The sequence below is a fragment of the Chionomys nivalis genome, chromosome 19 (genome assembly GCF_950005125.1).
Source record: "Chionomys nivalis chromosome 19, mChiNiv1.1, whole genome shotgun sequence".
Lineage (NCBI taxonomy): Eukaryota > Metazoa > Chordata > Mammalia > Rodentia > Cricetidae > Chionomys > Chionomys nivalis.
The window spans coordinates 7152739-7170972 of NC_080104.1; the positions used below are offsets into that span (position 1 = coordinate 7152739).

General features: G+C 39.2%; 1 protein-coding gene across 1 annotated transcript; it reads left to right on the forward strand.

Moving 5' to 3' along the window:
• The first annotated feature begins 1068 nt into the window (after positions 1 to 1068).
• Positions 1069 to 15247, forward strand: Dazl (deleted in azoospermia like). Its single transcript, XM_057751820.1, has 11 exons — positions 1069 to 1110; positions 4455 to 4601; positions 4972 to 5063; positions 5544 to 5595; positions 6085 to 6148; positions 6235 to 6374; positions 7819 to 7890; positions 9581 to 9631; positions 10298 to 10411; positions 11592 to 11690; positions 15185 to 15247. Exons 1-11 carry the CDS (start codon positions 1108 to 1110, stop codon positions 15245 to 15247), a joined length of 897 nt encoding a protein of 298 aa, XP_057607803.1. The 5' UTR covers positions 1069 to 1107.
• The last annotated feature ends 2987 nt before the right edge of the window (positions 15248 to 18234 follow it).

Genomic DNA, 18234 nt, shown 5'->3' on the forward strand with positions numbered 1-18234 from the left:
TGGTGAGAAATTGAAGTATATCATGTTGCTGCCAAAAAAATCATTTAAATACGTTACATCTGTACAAAAGGCAAGTTTGGGGCAGTGGTGGTGCAAGCCTTTCATCCCAGCACTCGGGAGGCAGAGGCAGGAGGATCTCTGTGAGTTCGAGGCCACCATGATCTCCAGGACGGGCGCCAAAGCTACACAGAGAAACCTTGTCTGGGAAAACCCCATGCTGTTCTAAGGGGTTGAAGTGGTTCTGCAATGCACGATCGTCTCCATCACCCACCTAGGGCTTGGCTTTGGTGTGGGTAGGCCCGCTTTCCCTAACATTAGAATGTTCTAGAATTCTCTTCGCAGGCCTTCTGTAAAGCCTACAAGAGAAAGGCTTCCCTTACAACTTAAACTCCACGCGGAAAGAAATATTCTCATGTGTTCACGGCTGCATCTGTTTTTCCTGGTAATTCAGGTACTCATTTATTTGAAAGAAAAAAAAGTCAGCTGTGAGGCTCTGTGGGCCGCCATGGCGGTGGCGTCCGTCCCTCCCGAGGGCTCCGCCTCCTACATGTGGCAGAAGGCGGCAAGGAGTTCGGCCAAGCGACGCCCGAGACTCGCTCATTTTGTTCATTTCAAGCCGCTGGCCACACTTTTTGGATTCATGGGGCCATTTTTGGCCATAACCTAAATAAAAGTTTTCCAAACAAAACTCTGGGCACCATTCAGCATATAGCACATGTCAGGGGGGTCCCGCGCCGTCTGTGAGGACGCGGCCTAGCAGAGCGGCCAGGGGCACCGTACCTCGCGCATGCCCCGTGGCACCCCTCACGCACCCGGAGGGCGACGTGGGTCCCCGGGGGGGCCCCCCTGCGAGGGCCCGACGTGGCCGCCCATTGGCTGAGGCCTACCGCACGGCCAGGTCACGCACAGCCACCCCTGGCCCCCGCCCGCCACGCCTCAGTGCCTCGGCGACCCCGGCCCGGCTCGCTTCGGGGCTCCGCGTCTCTGTCCTCCTCCTCGCCCGTTGGAGACCAGGCGGCCCCGCAGCGCGCCCACAGCCCCCCCGGGTGAGGCGGCCACATAGCCTGGTCCACCCCGAGGTGTTTTCACCGAACTCCAGCCGCCATCATGGTGAGTCGGGGCAGGCCGGCTGGTGGGGGACGGGCCCTGCTGGAGGCCACACTCCTCAGACGGGGTGAAATTTGGATTTTTTGGGTAGCACGGAGATGAGGTGAAGGGAAGGGTGGGGTTCCTTGAGGATTCCAGTTGTGGGGCCCGCCTGACACCCCCAGGGGCGGCCCTGCCGACTTGGCGGCCTACCAGCACACCGGGGCTGCTGGGACATGGCCAGAGGCCGGTGGACACGGCCGCAGGGACCTCGGGTGCTCCGGGCCGACCGTGTGCTCAGCCTGGGCCTCGCGCCACATCTCTTTCCCGCCTTCTGGCCTCAGGGCCTGCGGGAGCCCGGCCCCCACTCCGCGCCCCACCCCAAGCCTCACCCCACCCCCACCTTATCCACACCCCACGCCTATCCCCACCCCCACCTCATCCCACCCTCACCCCTGTGCCTGTCCCTATCCCCGCGCCTCGCCCCACCCCGCGCCCATCCCCCACCCCGCGCCTCGCTCCACCCCCAATCCCCGCACCTCTCCCCACCCTGCGCCTTGCCCGTGCCCCACCCCCACCCCGCGCCCATCCCCCACCCCGCGCCCATCCCCCACCCCGTGCCTCGCTCCACCCCCAATCCCCGCACCTTGCCCCACCCCGCGCCTTGCCCGTGCCCCACCCCCACCCTGCGCCTACCCCCACCCCTACCACTAGCCCCACCCCGCGCCTCACCCCGCCCCACCCCCCTCCCCAAGTCTCCCGCCTCGCCCCACCCCGTGCCTGTCCCTACCCCGTGCCTCGCCCCACCCCTGCGCCTATCCCTACCCCACCCCGTGCCTCTCCCTACCCAGAGCCTCGCCCCACCATCACCCTGCTGGCGCGGCCCTGTGGGGGGGGCACCTGAGGACCAGGTGGGTGCTCTGGGTAGGCTTGTGCGCATGCGCGTGCAGGAGGCGACCCAGGCAGCTGGCGACCTGAACCGGAAAGCAACTCTGCTACAATTCCAGCACAGAGGAGGCTGCCGGAGGAGATGCGAGTTCTGGGCTAGCTTGGGCGGGGAACAGTACCGAGCGTGTCGGTAGCCATTGTCGAACATGTTGCATTTCATTTACACAGGTTTCCCCATTTTAGCGATAAAGGAAGGAAATTAATATAGTTTATGACGATGTTAAAATAAAATTGGGCAATTTCATGTAAATATTTTAGTTGTAAAATTACTTGTCAATCTCAGTTAAATTAAAATAACAGTACTGTAAAGTACTTGTGGACAGTTTTCTCCATTAGAGTTAGAAATTTAATGACATCAGACTTACTATCGGGGCCAGTATTTGTACCATACATGGCAATTTGCTTATTATGGTGATTTAATTAAATTTCAAAGAACATTATTCTGGAATTTTTAGTAACAATATTCTCAGCTTCTAGCGATTTTTGATGTGGATATTCAGATATAATGTTATTGTACTGTGGAGAGTTGATGTGTGATAGCTTCCAAGTTCATTGTTAGTATCCTAATATTTCTCAATTCATTTGGAGGTCGAATTGATAAATTGTCTTATACTTAATAGTCTGTTTTCAATATGCTATTACATTTATTAATGGATATTTTTCTACCAAGTTCGGTATATTTTGTGGATAATCTCAACTACTGGAGGCAGTAGGGGCCAGGTGCCTAAGGCAAGAGGATCACTTGAGTGCCACAGTAGTTTAAGGCTAACTTTGCAACATGAGACATTGTCTTTAAAAATAATCATAGAAGGCAGAGGAAGGTGGAAATCCATGACTCTGAGGGCCGACTGATCTACAGGTCAGCCAAAGTTGCATAGTAAGAACCTGTCTCTAAATAAAGTTCAAAAATTATACTATTTTATTCTGACTTAATGATTATTTGGTTGTAGAGTGTTTTTGGTCATGTTTTAAAAAGCAGCTATTGGTTATGGGTGTTTTAAACACTAAGTGAAGCATACAGTAAGTAGCATTTCTGCCTGTGGTTCAGGGCTTGTTAAAATGAGTACTTTTGCTTTGTTAGCTTTGAGTGCCACCTACTGGCCAGGGTATGGTGTGCCTTCTTTAATACATCATTACACTATTAAGATGAGACAAATTTTATACTTACCCTAATTAAGCAGGAAGCCTAAGCCCAAATCGAGTGACCTATAATATTTGATGCTTTATTTTTCTCATTGTTAAATTTTCCTCAAATACCCATCTTTTGTATAAAGAAAATAATTAGAAGATATTTGAGCTTTTTTCTAATTCCTTAATTTTCAAGCAAGGAAATCAAGATCCTGAAAACAGGTAATTTATTTAAGAGCAAAAAAAAAAAATCAAGTTCTTCCCCCACGATCATGTTTCCCTTCAATTCTAGGGATATCACACGTAACAGTTTCAGCACATCCTTATACAGGTTTTGGTACCAGCAATTCTTTGTTGGCGGCGGTGGTGGTTGTAGTTGGTATTATGGGATATTGAAGTTGTATCCCTGGCTGCCTACCTACCAGATGTCAGACGTTTACCTCACTGGTGATATCCAGCAATATCTCTAGGTATTAAGTGTCCCTGAAGCACTGAGGATCAGTGCATTTATTACTTCTTAGACTCTGACACAGTTATCTGGTGAAGTATAACATCTCTAAATAAAAAAGCATCCATGCCTTGTGTTACAGACATCAGAAATAAAAATTAGTTATAAATAAATATAGCCTATTTTCATTCATAAAGGAAGAGACAGTTGAGAAAGGGAGTCCTATAAAAATTACAGAACCACTGTTTGTTTTGAATTTATTTTTGAATGAAAAATTGAGAAGGGTTGGACAGATGTAGGAAAGCAAATCTAGTCAAGTTCTAAAGAGTTGAAGATACATAGCATATGTAGTAGTCCCATTTAGAAAAAAAGTAAAATTGTATGACATTAAAAGAAGGGAAAACATTAATCTTTTTACTCCCTGTCATTTCACTGTCATGAAATATTGTTGAAGGGAATTTGCTGTTCAAAAGAATAAGGTTGTTCTTAAGTAGGAACACAAAATAGCCTCTGAGCGGCTTGAGCTTTTGAAATCTGAAAGCCCAACTCTGATGAGGCCACAACCCCAAATCTTTTCAAGAGGTGACCATTCTTACTCAGATTAACACACTGTTTTTAAAAAGATGACTGTGAGAAACATATTTCAGAAAGTACTGTTTCCTTTCGTTTAATTTCCACACCAGTTCTCTGCTAATTGCTGTCCCTGAAGCTAAACTAAGCTCTATAGATAGGTGATTGGGAGTAACACTAACTTACGTTAAATACAAAAAGTATATTTTTTATATAGTTTGTCATATGTGTTTATGTATATGTATTTTTAAATTGTTTATTTTCTAAATTACAGTCTGCCACAACTTCTGAGTCTCCAAATTCAGCTGTCTCCAGGGAGGCCAGCACCCAGTCTTCAGCAGCAGCCACCAGTCAAGGATATGTTTTGCCAGAAGGCAAAATCATGCCAAACACTGTTTTTGTTGGTGGAATTGATGTTAGGGTATTGTATTCATACTTTGTTTGCATTTTAAAATACATTGTGAAGCCAGGGAGTGTTGGGTGAGAAGAGGTGGGAGTGGTGCATGAGCGCTGGACTTCCGAGAGGAGCCCTGGCAACAGTTCAGAGGCTCAAAAATGTTATTTAAAGTGTTGTGGATGATGGGGTTTGATGTGTAGACCTAAAAGGATTTTCATTGTTGTAAATTTTATGCAGTTTTGGTTTTAACCCATAGAGACTAAAACTACACTCAAAGTAGAGTAATTTCGGAATACCAGAGATTGACTTGCATATAATCAAATTTCTTTTTCACAATACAATTAGAAATCTTGAATGCTTAGTCTTTACTCTTGGAGTTTATTTATTCTCATAGATGGATGAAACCGAAATTAGGAGTTTCTTTGCCAGATATGGCTCAGTAAAAGAAGTGAAGATAATCACTGATCGAACTGGTGTGTCGAAGGGGTATGTAAACATGTTTGCTATAGCTACTGTTTATAGAACTGAGCATGGCTGGAGAGATGCCTGGATATCAGACAAGACTCTAAGTGGGCATTAATAAAACTTGTTGCTTTTGGTTATTTTATGGATAAAAGGTTTTTTTTTTATCAGTTTTATTATCCTAGTATTTGTATTTTGGTATTTCCTAACTCACACAAATCTAATAACATGGGTTATCAGATTCCTTTTGTACATTTCACAGTATCTTAAATTTTAGCTGTCTTGCCTTACATGATCTTTGTTAATGAATATTAACCCATTCTGATATTAGACTAAGAGAACAAAGTGCTATTTATAGAGGATCTGTTGTCTATGTTTCAGCATATTTAGGACAGTATATTCATCTTCCATTATCACCATTTCTGCTATTTTATAGAATACTAGATAGTGTAAATCATGGTACTATGTAGTTACAATTTTGTATTTCATTTATCTGCTTTCTAGCTATGGATTTGTTTCATTTTATAATGACGTGGATGTGCAGAAGATAGTAGAAGTAAGTAATAGTCTTACAGAAAATTTCTTTAGCAATGCTTTAGAGTTGAAAAGTACTGGATATTCAGTCTTATATAAAATACAGAGAAAAATAGGCTTCCTTTCTGTTTAAAATTAAAAAAACCTTTTAATTTTTGTCTTTTGAGACAGGATTTTGCTGTAGCTTTGGAGGCTATCCTGGAACTGGCTCTGTAGGCCAGACTAGCCTCAAACTCACAGAGATCTGCCTGTCTCTGCCTCGTGAGTGCTGGGATTAAAGGTGTGCGCCACCACCGCCTGGCCAAAATGTAATCTTACGTAGTTTAACAGAACCTGCTTGCTTGGGGGCCTCTAGCTTTATCAGCTAGAGACAGAGTTAGAAATGGGATGAATGGCTTTACAAAATTTAACTTGATGCTTTGAGATGCTTTGACTAGAGTTCTAAGGCTGAGCACAGTAGTATTTGCCCAAGTCTCGGAAGTAATAAATTATCATTTGTTACTGTTTTTAGTCACAGATAAATTTTCATGGTAAAAAGCTGAAACTGGGCCCTGCAATCAGGAAACAAAATTTATGTGAGTAAAACCAGAAATTGTTCTTGATAAAACTGTTTAGGTTTTCAGAGAACTTGATGTAAGTTTTTCTCTTGTTTCTTTTAAAGGTACTTATCATGTGCAGCCACGTCCTTTGATTTTTAATCCTCCTCCTCCACCACAGTTTCAGAGTGTTTGGAGTAGTCCAAATGCTGAGACATACATGCAGCCTCCAACCATGATGAATCCTATAACTCAGTATGTTCAGGTAATAACAGCCTGCATTCTTGTTCTTAGGTTTAAGTCTTTTTAAGCTCTGAAATCATATGCATGGTTTGGATGTTAAGTGTAATACAGTCCAGTCCTTATTGGAATACTTGAAATGGGAAGAATTTGTTTATTTTCATTCTTAATTGCTGTTTTCCTCATGCTGAGCTGAAATCTGCCTCTATGTAGTTTGTAAGCCTTTATCCTAGAACCTTGGTAGCCACATTAGATATATTTTTTTTCCAAAGTTTATATTTCAGACACATAAAGTATATATAGAAGAATTTTACTATTGCCTTTTTTTTCCAAGTTGAAAAAGTTCAATAAATGTTCAGGAACAGCTTTGCATATCCTCTTAGTTGGTTCTTCCCAAAGAAGATCAGTTCATCTGTGTTTGACCTGCAGTGAATTCCAAATGCCTCCTCATGTAGGTTGTTGACACCTGGGTTTATTTTAGCTCTAAAATTGATAGGTTTTATCTAAAATCATAGGTTTCTTGAGTTTAATTTGAGCTGGGTTAATATTTAAATTTTCATGTTTACTATGCTTATTTATGCTAAATAACATTCTTAGTACATTTTACTTTTATGCTTTTCAATTTTAGAGACTGTTTTTGGCAAAAAAATAATAAAGTCATATTTATTTTTTGTGTGTGGAATATAAACTGTGTCTTGCCTTATTTTTCTTGTTCAAAATATGACTTAGAAGAAAATCTATACTTACTCCTAATATTTATTGTGAATCATGACTGATATAAGGCATTTGTGTGTGCTACTACTTGCTTTTAGTCAGTAAATACTGAAGTATAAGAAAACAATGATTCATCCAGGTGTGGTAGTGCTCACGTGATTTACTCGGGAGGCTGAGACAGGAGGATCTCTTGAGTCCAGGAGTTCTGGGCTGTAGTGTGCTATATCGTACTAAGTACGGCATCAATATGGTAACCTCCCAGGACCAGGTTGCCTAAGGAGGGGTGAATCAGCCCAGGTCGGAAAACAATGATTTAATCACTTCTCCAGTTTCAGATTGTAATTCCTTAACTTTCAGAAATTAAATGAGGCTATAGAAAAGTTAGAGCTTCTCCGTCCTGTTAACATTGCTATGAGTGCATTATCTGTGAAGGTATTTTCATAAAGAAACAGAAGATGTTATTTATTGAACTCTCTTGCTAGAACTGTATGTATAATTGGTGTACAGCAACTTCCAAAGGTGAATTTTGGCTTAGAAAAGCAGTCATTTAAGTTGTCTTTTTCCTCCTTCCTGTGCAGTGGGTTATCATTTGACAAGAAATATTTTCCTTATAAAACCAATCTTTTAGACTCCTGAGTTGCTATATATATAGAAAAAGAGAAAAAATACTTTTTTGTTGTATTGTGAATGATACTCTTTCTCATTTTCTCAAATTTATGTTATTAATCCAATTTTTCTGTGAACTTTATTCTCAGGCATACCCTCCTTATCCAAGTTCACCAGTTCAGGTCATCACTGGGTATCAGCTGCCAGTTTATAATTATCAGGTATTTTTTCCTTTAATTGAAAATGACTTTTCTCACACACGTATATTCCAGTTGTGATTCCCCTTTCTTTACTTCTCCCAGCCCCTGTCCTCATTCATCCTATCCAGATCTACTCCTTATAAACAGGCTTGTAAGGTGTCTTAGTGTTCTAGTGCTGTGAAGAGACACCATGACCACAGCGATTATTATAAAAGAAAGCATTTAGTTGAGGCCAGCTTACAGTTTCAGAGGTCTAGTTCATTATCAGCGTGGCAGCATGCAGGCAGACATAGTGCTGGAGAGGTAGCTGAGAGTTCTATCTACATCTTGAATCCATAGGCAGCAGGAACAGACAGCCCCTGTCTCTGTCTTGGGCTTTTGAAAATCTCAAAGGCCACCCCCAGTGACACATTTCTTCCAACAAGGTTACACCCCTTCTTTTTTATTTATTTATTTTTATTCCATGTGCGTTGGTATTTTGCCTACATATATGTCGGAGAGGGTGTCGGATCCCCTGGAACTTGAACTGCAAACAATTGTCTGCCTAGTGGGTGCTGGGAATTGAATGTGGGACCTCTGGAAGAGCAACCAGTGCTCTTAACCACTGCACCATCTCTCCAGTCCCCCAAGGCTACACCTCTTAATCCTTTCAAATAGTGCCATTCCCTGGTGACCAAGCATTCAAGTATATGGGCCTATGGGGCCATTCTCACTCAATCCACCACAAAAGGAATAATAATAAAGTATGTTAGAGAAAACTGCCATAGCAAAACTGAGCTAGGGAGAAAAAAAAACAAAAATGGAAAAAGAGCCCAAGAGAAGTCACAAGACTTAGAGATCCATTTGTTTGCACACTCAGAAATATCATAAATAACTAAACTGGAAGCCATAATACATAGGCAGAGGAGCCGGTGCATGCAACCTCAGTCCTGTGCAGTCATAAGAGCTTTGATTGTGTTGATTTATAGGGCCATATTCTCCTGGTGTCCTCTATCCCCTCTGACTCCTCTTCCCCAGGGTTCCCTAAGCACTGAGGAGGACTTGAATTATCAGATAATTTAAGGGAATGTAAAATAACTTGGAGATACTACTTTGGTCTTTATATAAAATTGCTACATAGTGTGCTATATAAATGATCTAAAATTAAAGGGAAGTAGAATTAGTCTATAATTCAGACATCAATATTATTTAGAGGTAAATATTTTGACAAGGAAAAAACATTTGTTGAGACTGTTTATGAAGATTAAGTATCTTCTGTTTATTTCAACATACTTTCATTTTTGTCAAATGTCTTAAAAATCCTTGCTGACTTAGAAGTTTTTATAAGATAGGTTAAAATAAAAATATTACCCAGTACCGAATTTTGATTGATAGTGCATAATTTTGCTAGATGCTATAAAATAGTAGTTCCGTGAATTTCTTCCAATAGATGTGACCATATGTATGACCCATAACTGTAGCTGTAGTAATAATTTCCAAGTGCTCCTGTCTTTTTAAATTTTCCTGAATGCCAGCTTCCAATTGAGAAAAAGTGAGTTTTACATATGGAAGAAACTGAAAAATGCACAGATAGTAGCATAAAGGTACCTATCTTTTGTTCTGTTTCGTAATAAGAAATTGAGTCAGGGTGATAAAGACTGTAACATTGTCTAATTATCTCTTTTGAAAAGATGTGTGGGTGTTTAAATAATCTTTGTTTTCTTTTCTTAAGATGCCACCGCAGTGGCCGGCTGGGGAACAGAGGAGTTATGTTATACCTCCGGTAAAATGAATTAGCTAAATGTACTCTGCTTACTTAGTCTTACAGTTTTCTCTCATTTATTTCTTTTGCAATATTGTGTAGGCTTATAAATATTCTAATTACCTTATTTTAGGTATTTTACTTCATCTCAGTTATATACTCACATAAGAAAAAACCTGCTTTTTGTTTTTCATATTATTGTTGTATGCCCAGTCAATGGCTGCTTCATAAACAATAAGTTTTTGGTTACTTATTGGCATGATGTATAATAAAGGAAAATATTATTAAATATTAGATTCAGAGTTAGCATGTGGTCTTTCTAGAATCTGCCTGAGTTTGCAACAAAAAGAAAATATATAGAAGAGAAACATTTTACCTTTAAAATAAAAGGTGATTCCATCTATCAGTAAACCACCTGAGCTGCTGTTAACTAACTTTCATAAAGATAAAGATAGGATATTTGAAAAACAGAGAATTCTCAGGTACTCCGTTAACTACATATTATTGTTCCTTTAATTCTACTGACTTTCATGTTGACAGAGGCATTTTTAAAATAAAAGACTTCATTTTAAAACAGTGTAGTTTTAAACATTTAGTTTAAAACAGTTTCTGAAATGACCTTCTAAAGAATGACTTAGAAATGTATCATGTTTCTTGTTAATTATACTTTTATCGTTTTAAATTTAGGCTTATACAACTGTTAACTACCATTGCAGTGAAGTTGACTCAGGAACTGAAGTTTTGTCAAATGAATGTTCAGTTCATGAAGCTACTCCAGCCTCTGGAAATGGCTCACAAAAGGCAAACATCTAATTTTATTTACTGTTTTTAAAATTTATTTTATATTAATTATGATTCTTTGACCTATTTGCCACGATTTAAAAATGAAAGTTACAACCTGCAGAGCTCAGGGGACTTAACGCTGCAATTAATGTACAAGAAAATAATACCTCAGATACCCCAAACTTGGAGTTTCTGATTCCTTTGTTGTATCTTTTCTTCTAATTGCATTTTTCTTAAATCATATTTTAGTTACTGGTCTATAGTATGATTTGGTAGAATTCAGTGGCCAGATTTCTACTATTAGTATGAATATTTGCCATGTCTTTTATAGTTTAAATTTTTTATTTAGCAAAATAGTACTATGTATTATTTATGATACTCTGAAAATATTTATGACATTAGCTTTTTAAAATGGTAATTGTTTGATACCGAATTAGACAGTCCGTCTGTCCTCCCTCCTTCCTTCCTTCCTTTCTGTTGGTTTTTCGAGACAGGGTTTCTCTGTGCTTTGGAGCCTGTCCTAGAACTAGCTCTTGTAGACCAGGCTGGTCTCGAACTCACAGAGATCCACCTGCCTCTGCCTCCAGAGTGCTGTGATTAAAGGTGTGTGTCACCACCGCCTGATTTAGTCATTTCTTTAATCATATTCTCATCTCAAAATTCTAATTCATATTGTTGAATAAATAAAGCAGTTGACATGTTGGGAAAAAACGAAAGATTTCACTGGACAGATCATCTGTGTGTGCTAGTGAATAAGAAAACTATTGAACAATAAATAAGGAGTTCAAAACTAGCATTGGCTACATGGCCAGTTTGAGGCAAGCCTAGGGTTACATGAGACCCTGCCTCAAAAAGAACAAATTTTGCACACATAAATATACACATAAAATTAAAATAGCTTGTTGAACAATTATACTAACATATCTCCCTGAATATGTTTTTGAAATATTGAAATGTTTGATTCTTTCTGTAATAGCGAAAAATGAATGCTTCAAACAAAATACCATAGTTTTAATAAATACAAATTTTTAAATTTGCTAAAATACTAAATTTAGGCGGACTATATATAAAGTAAACAATAAATGGTAAGAATTTGATGCTAGTGAAAGATTTTCTTAGTAGAGTATATGCTCAATATACTTTCAAAAAGCCATTAGCAGTGAATAAAAGATGTAGTCTTTAAACTTCTGTGTTTCAGAAGTCTGTGGACCGAAGCATACAGACGGTGGTCTCTTGTCTATTTAACCCCGAGAACAGACTGAGAAATTCTCTTGTTACTCAAGATGATTACTTCAAGGTAGGACAAGAATAGTATGCAGAATAGAATGTGTGTGTTAATATTGAAACTTAGTTTTTTCTGTAGTGCATATATTTTATAGTGATTAATTGAAGTTGTTTTATTATATAAACCCTTGGTAAACCATTATAGTGGTTGTATTTTACCCAAAGTGTGTTGGATGCTGTGCAAATCTTAGAATAATAAAGTTTGTCTTTAGGGAAGGAAAGTTTTCAGGAGGTTGAGGTGATGAGCTGTTGGGCACATGGCTCAGTGAGTAAAGCACTTACTGAGCAAATGTGACTTTGAACTCAGAATTTATAAATGCCAGGTGGGTTTAGCAGCCTGCCTAGAATTCCAGTCCTCAGGGGCAAAGACAGAATCCTGAGCAAGCTGTGTAGCAAGGTCAGTCCCTATCAGTAATCTGTGTGTTCAGTGAGAAAAGGTAGAATGCAGTCAGAAAGACTGCAGATGATGTTAACCTTTGACTTACACAGTATGCACACAAACTACGGAGAAATGCTAAGTAATATAAAAGGTTCATGAGAGTTGGCAGATAAAATAATTACTTGACCACACAGAAAAATTTGAAATCAGAGTGTAATTCATAGCTGTAGGATTAAAGAGAAACAAAAGAACTACTTGGTTAATAGATTTGAACATCGTGGAGAATGAAAAGGAATAAAACTAAGGAGGTTGAAAATAACCAAGTGAGAATTCAACAAAGTTTGGGTTTTTAATATGTTCACATTGCACAGATCATTTACATTTTAGGACATTACATTTAGAGTTTCTATGTGGTGCCTTCTATGTGGTGGTTTTATTTGAGGGTTAGAACTCAGGAACTTGGCCATGCTGTAATCACATGCCTTACTACTGAGCTGTTCTTCCAGTCCCAAGACTTTACAGATGTAAAATGAGAATAAGTAGAACACAAAGTCTCTAAGGTTCTTTTACTTTTGAGTCCAAATATGAAGTCTATTAATTGGCGAGTTCATTGGGGAGAATACTGCATTCTGGGGGAGATATTTTGAAATGATAAAGGATAAGTGTGTAATATGGATGTCATACAACTCATTTAAAGTATATAATTCAATAGATTTTTAGTATTTTTTACTTATCTGTACAACCATAAGTCAAATTTAAAAATGTCTTAGCCATTCCAGAAATAAACCCCTTGCTTATTTTCATTTCTAACTTACTAGGCAGTGTAAGTTATTACCTACAATGTGTTTGCAATATAATGAGTAAAAGATGCTCATTTAAATTTTTTTCTACACAGTGCAGTATGTAGTGCAGCAGTCAGTTTGCCCCAGAGTTCTAAAAGTGTTAAATGATGTTTGAAAACAAAAGTGTTCAAAATTGAGTTTTCACCTTGTGTTGGAAGGAAAGAATACTTCCCTTTGAAATCTAGAGATTTCTTTTCCTCTAGTTAGGAATCAGAAATTAGTAGAGAAACCTGCTGTTGTCTGTTGTGTGTGTGTATGTATGTGCCTGCATGTTCACAGATCAGTCAGAATATTTGTGTGGAGGCCCATAGTAGATGTTGGCATTTTTAGGATCCCAAGTTCTTGTCCTCCTGATTACAGAACAAGCACATGGAGCCACAGACTTATTATAAGCAACTAAATACTGTTTTATATTGAAACTGAATGTACTGTGTATTTCCATCATCATTCTTTTAACTTCAGCCCCATAATTTTAATTCCTACCTAACATCTAAAAATGTGTACATTTGTGACCAGTTTTCTAGGCCCCAACCTAAGTGGGATGTTATCCTATTGACATGTACCTGATAATGTGTGTACCTGTGTACATGTGAGGGTACTTGTAGCAGTCAAATAGACATTGGTGTTTCACCACCTTTTTGAAACAGGATCTTCCACTGAATCTGGAGCTTGTCCATTTGGCTAGACTGGCTGATGTATGCCAGAGGGATTTGCCTATTTCTGGTTCTGTTCTTCCAGCACTATGATTATATAGTATACCTCTAATACTAGCCCTTTAAAGGGGATGCTAGGGACCTGAACTCAGGCCCTCAGGCTTGCACAGCAATACTTTGCCAAATGAGCCGCCTCTCCAGTCACATAGAAATTTAGGTAGAATGTTCACATACAACATTAGGTAGAAAAATTGAGAAATTTAAAGTATACAGAAAGATTACCAGTGTATATACAAACATATCATCTTATATAAGAGATTTGAGCAATCCTTAGGTCTTCATATCCATGGGGGAGAGTGTTCCTAGGACCCACCCCTTGAGAAAACATTTTAAATATTCTTACCTTTGCTTCATAAAGAATGATACATCTTCACAGATTAAAGCTAAGCCTTAAATATACAAGATTTTGAGCTTTTTAATAAAAATGAAGGATTTCAAATTGAAACAGTACAGTTCACAAATATGGTTTCTGTCAGATGAAATAGTTAATAAAAAAATAGGGATTTGTTTGTTTTTGTTGGGAAGGTTTTAATTCTCTCTTTAATTGTATACTGGTACTTTGTATGTCTGTACTACATATGTGCCTGATGCCCACAGAAGCTAGATAAGAGTGTCTGATCCTTTGAAATTAGAGTTAACAGTTTGTGAGCTGAAACCACCAGACCATTTCTCCAGACCCAAGTCTTGGGGTTGTTTTGTTGGATAGTTTTTATTTTGTTTTGCTGGCAAGGTGGCTCATCAGATAAAGGCAGTTGGCACAAAACCTGGTGATCTATGTTTAATCCCTGAAACATACATGTTGTAGGAGAGAAACTGACTGTGCACATTGTCCTCTTGACCTCCACATAATGGGCTATGCATGCCTGCATGCATGCTTATATGTTGTAATAGGAGTGGCGGGGCTGCGTTCCCAGCACCCAGCCGCCCACATGGCTGGCTTATGCCCCAAAATAATTACACGGAAACTGTATTCTTTTGAACATTGCCTAGCCCATTAGTTCCAGCCTCTTATTGGCTAGCTCTTACATATTGATCTAACCCATTTTTAATATTCTGTGTAGCACAATGAGCTGGCTTACCAGGAAAGATCTTAACCTGCATCTGTCTGGAGTGGGAGAATCATGGCGACTCACTCACTCGGCTTCTTTCTCCCAGCATTCTGTTCTGTTTACTCCACCCACCTAAGGGTTGGCCTATCAAGTGGGCCTAGGCAGTTTATTAATTAACCAATGAAAGCAACAAATTAATACAAGACCCACCTCCATCACTTATACACACAAAATAAATTCTAGTGAAAAAAATTAAAGAGTAGTTTTAAGAATTTTCTACTGTCTTTAATTAAATCATTATTTAAAATGGTACTAATTGTAACATTTCTGAGTTTACTGGAATACTTTTTTAATTCTGTCATTTAACAAAGCCTTACATTTATTGTTGGACAGAGTTCCACCAAATGCCTCCTCTTTTCTCATTTACTATATTTAAACTTAAACCAATATATTATTTCATAATCTTAGATCAGTAATGGTCGTATGGAATTTTCAATGATTTAAAATAGTTTTGTCTCTTCTAGGATAAAAGAGTGCATCATTTTAGAAGAAGCCGGGCAGTCCTTAAATCTGATCATCTCTGCTAGCCTTGTACTCTCACAAGGTTGTTAGTTTTGAATATTAAAAGAGATGGAAAGGTTTTACTATTACAGAATTTTTGACAAGTCACACTCAGATTTTGTATTGTGTAAAAGTTAGATTGCCTAGTTTTATGTTGAATGTGTTAATTTGATGTTTAAATAGAAACTGGTTTTGTGTTCATTATATAGTTCAAAGAAAAATAATTGCAAGTAAAAAAGATAATAATTTTCAAATAATTGAAAAATAGCTGAAAGGAATAACTTTTAAGACTTAAGGACTTGTAATTAAAATTGGCATTTTAAGAGTTCAAAAGCAAGTACTAATTTTCAAGAAAAAGGATTTTATAAACCTATTTTGAAAGGTCGGAATTTTGATAGTTTGGCTACAAGCATTTCACTTCTCAACAGGTACCTGAACCAGTACAGTATTTACAGTGCTTTACATATATTAAGTTGTTTAAACATTTGCCACAAGAGCAGAATTTTTAGAACTGCATTTTTAATCAGTGGAACTCAGTATATAGTTAGCTTTATTGAAGTCCTCCTTATCTAAGCCCAGGAAACAGATTCTTAACAGTCCAATCAGTGGGTCTTACATTTATACAAAATATTTTACCCTTTTGCTAGAATCCACACATATGCACATATTTATTTGGTTGGGGTGGTAATTAGGATATCTGAAATTCTGGGTGTAATTTTGTTTAAAGAATCTGAGACAAACTAAACTATGCTAGATGTGTAAGCTATTCTCAGTGAGTATACTCTTTTTTCTAAAAATGCTAAACTCAATGGCTGTCTTAAAATTGTGCAAAATACTGGCATTAAAGAGTGCTGAAAATTTTTTATGTCACTTAAAAGTTAATCAGAGTATCTGAAAGAAATTTTTATAAAAACATTCAAAATATAAGTTGTTACAGAGTAAATAGATTTTTAGTTTTGTTAGTCTCTTGTATTCCCTTTTGTAAAGTAAAATATGTCCAAAACAGTCAAAGTATGTAATTTTGACATTTCTAAACCACAAAATTTGTTTCATAATTGTATCCCAAGAATGTGGTAGTTAATCTGTTTTTAAATTAGATGGTCTCTTCATTGGATATTATATATTGTAACAGCAGAGAGACTGTGCCCACAGTTGTTTTCACCCTGTATTCCTATTCTGTCAGGATTTGTTCCATGGTATAGAGTAGGCAAGTAGCAGTTGTGAGCAGTTCAGGGGCTAAGCCTTAGGAATGTAGCTCTGGGACCGTCCTTTTCTATAGAAAACAACTGATAGATACCATCTGACCTGCCATGCACATTAGTTTTACAATGCCTTGTATTAGCCCTTTCCTTCAAATAGGGTCATGTCATAAGTGTCCATAATGATCTTAACTCTTAATTTCTGTATCTGAAGGATAAAATCTTTTTAAGTCTCCAAGAGGTCAGTGTACCAGAAAACTAGGAAATGTGCTGAAATTTGTTCTTTCGTTTGTCCCTTTTCCCTCCAGTGCATTTGTATTTTTTTTTATGTGTTAATAGTCTTGCATGTACCACTCTGATTAAATCTCCAGCTTACTATGAATGATATCCTAAATTCTAAAAAACAATTGTAGTTGTTGATGTATGACTTAAGGAAAAGTAAGGGAATAAACTTTTCATCTGTTGTTTTGTTGGAGCCAAGTATTTAAAGAGAAGGGAAAAAGAAAAGTACTGAGCCTTTCAAAATGAAAGATTAATTTTAAACTTAAAAGTATGTTCCTATTACCTATTGCTGATACTATCTTTGCATAAATGAATAAAGCTTTTTTTCAAAAATATCATTGACTTATTGTCATATCTAAAAGATGGAAAATTTTGGTGGATAGTGTGTGACAATGTATAAATCCCTGTGATTAAAATTGTAAATAGTCTGCATTTTCTAAGATGGCAGCTAATTATAAAATTTTGAGACATTTTCTTGCTTTCTACGAGATATCATAGCCCTGGTTCTGCATCTGGGTGGTAGCTAGGTTGTTCAGTCCACCACCTCTTCCTCATCAACAGGCATGCTTCCCAGAACCTCCCTGGCTAACTCTGCAACAAGGGATGGTTCACCCCACACCACTACCACCAAGGCCAGCTCTTCTGTGTTGCCCAGCGCAGGGGCCACTCAGTGTTACAGCTGGTAAGGAGCAGGGCCACTTCTCCCACTTCCCTGCCCCCAGACCAGCACTCCTGTCTCCTGCAGGTGGTGAAGGGCAAGGGGAGGAAGGCATCTTTCCCTCACCCGTACCACCCACCATTTGGCAAGTGTGGGGGGTTCAGCTCTTCTGCTTTCACACCCCTGCCAACAGGGTCAGCTCTGCTGTGCTGGCTAAGCAAGGTGCTGCAGTTGGTGAGGGGCAGGGTCAGCTCTCCTGCCGGCCACAGGTGGCGAGGGGGAGAGGGCATCTTTTCTTCACCCATGCCACTACATGGCAGGCGGGAGGGGCAGGGCCAGCTCATCCATACCGTGGCCAACAGCCCGTGTTCTTTCCTTCAAGCCCAGGGCAGTCCGTCCCAGGCAGATGTTAATGGCGCTGGGCAGGCTCTGACCAACCTAACTCTTAAAAAGAGTTGCTTGATTTTCAGAGGCTTAGTTTACTAACATGGCAGAGAGCATGACATCATGCAGGCAGGCATGGACCTGGAGAAGTTGATGAGAGCTACATTCTTATCTGCTAGCAGAGAAAAGGAAAGCTTTAAGGTTTCAAAAGGCCATCTCCAGTGGCACTTTCTTCACAAGGCCACACCTCATCCTGCTCAAACATTACAACAGCTAGGAACTAGACACTCAAATATATGAGCCTATGAGCTACTTTCTGTTGTTTTAGTTTTTCGAGGCAAAGTTTCTTTATCTTTGGCTGTCCTGGACTAGCTTTAGAGACAAACCTGGCCTCAAATTCACAGAGATCCGCCTGTGTTAAAGGCATGTGCCACTACAGCTTGGCTGTGGGTCCATTCTTACTCAACCACAACACGTATACCTTTTTTAT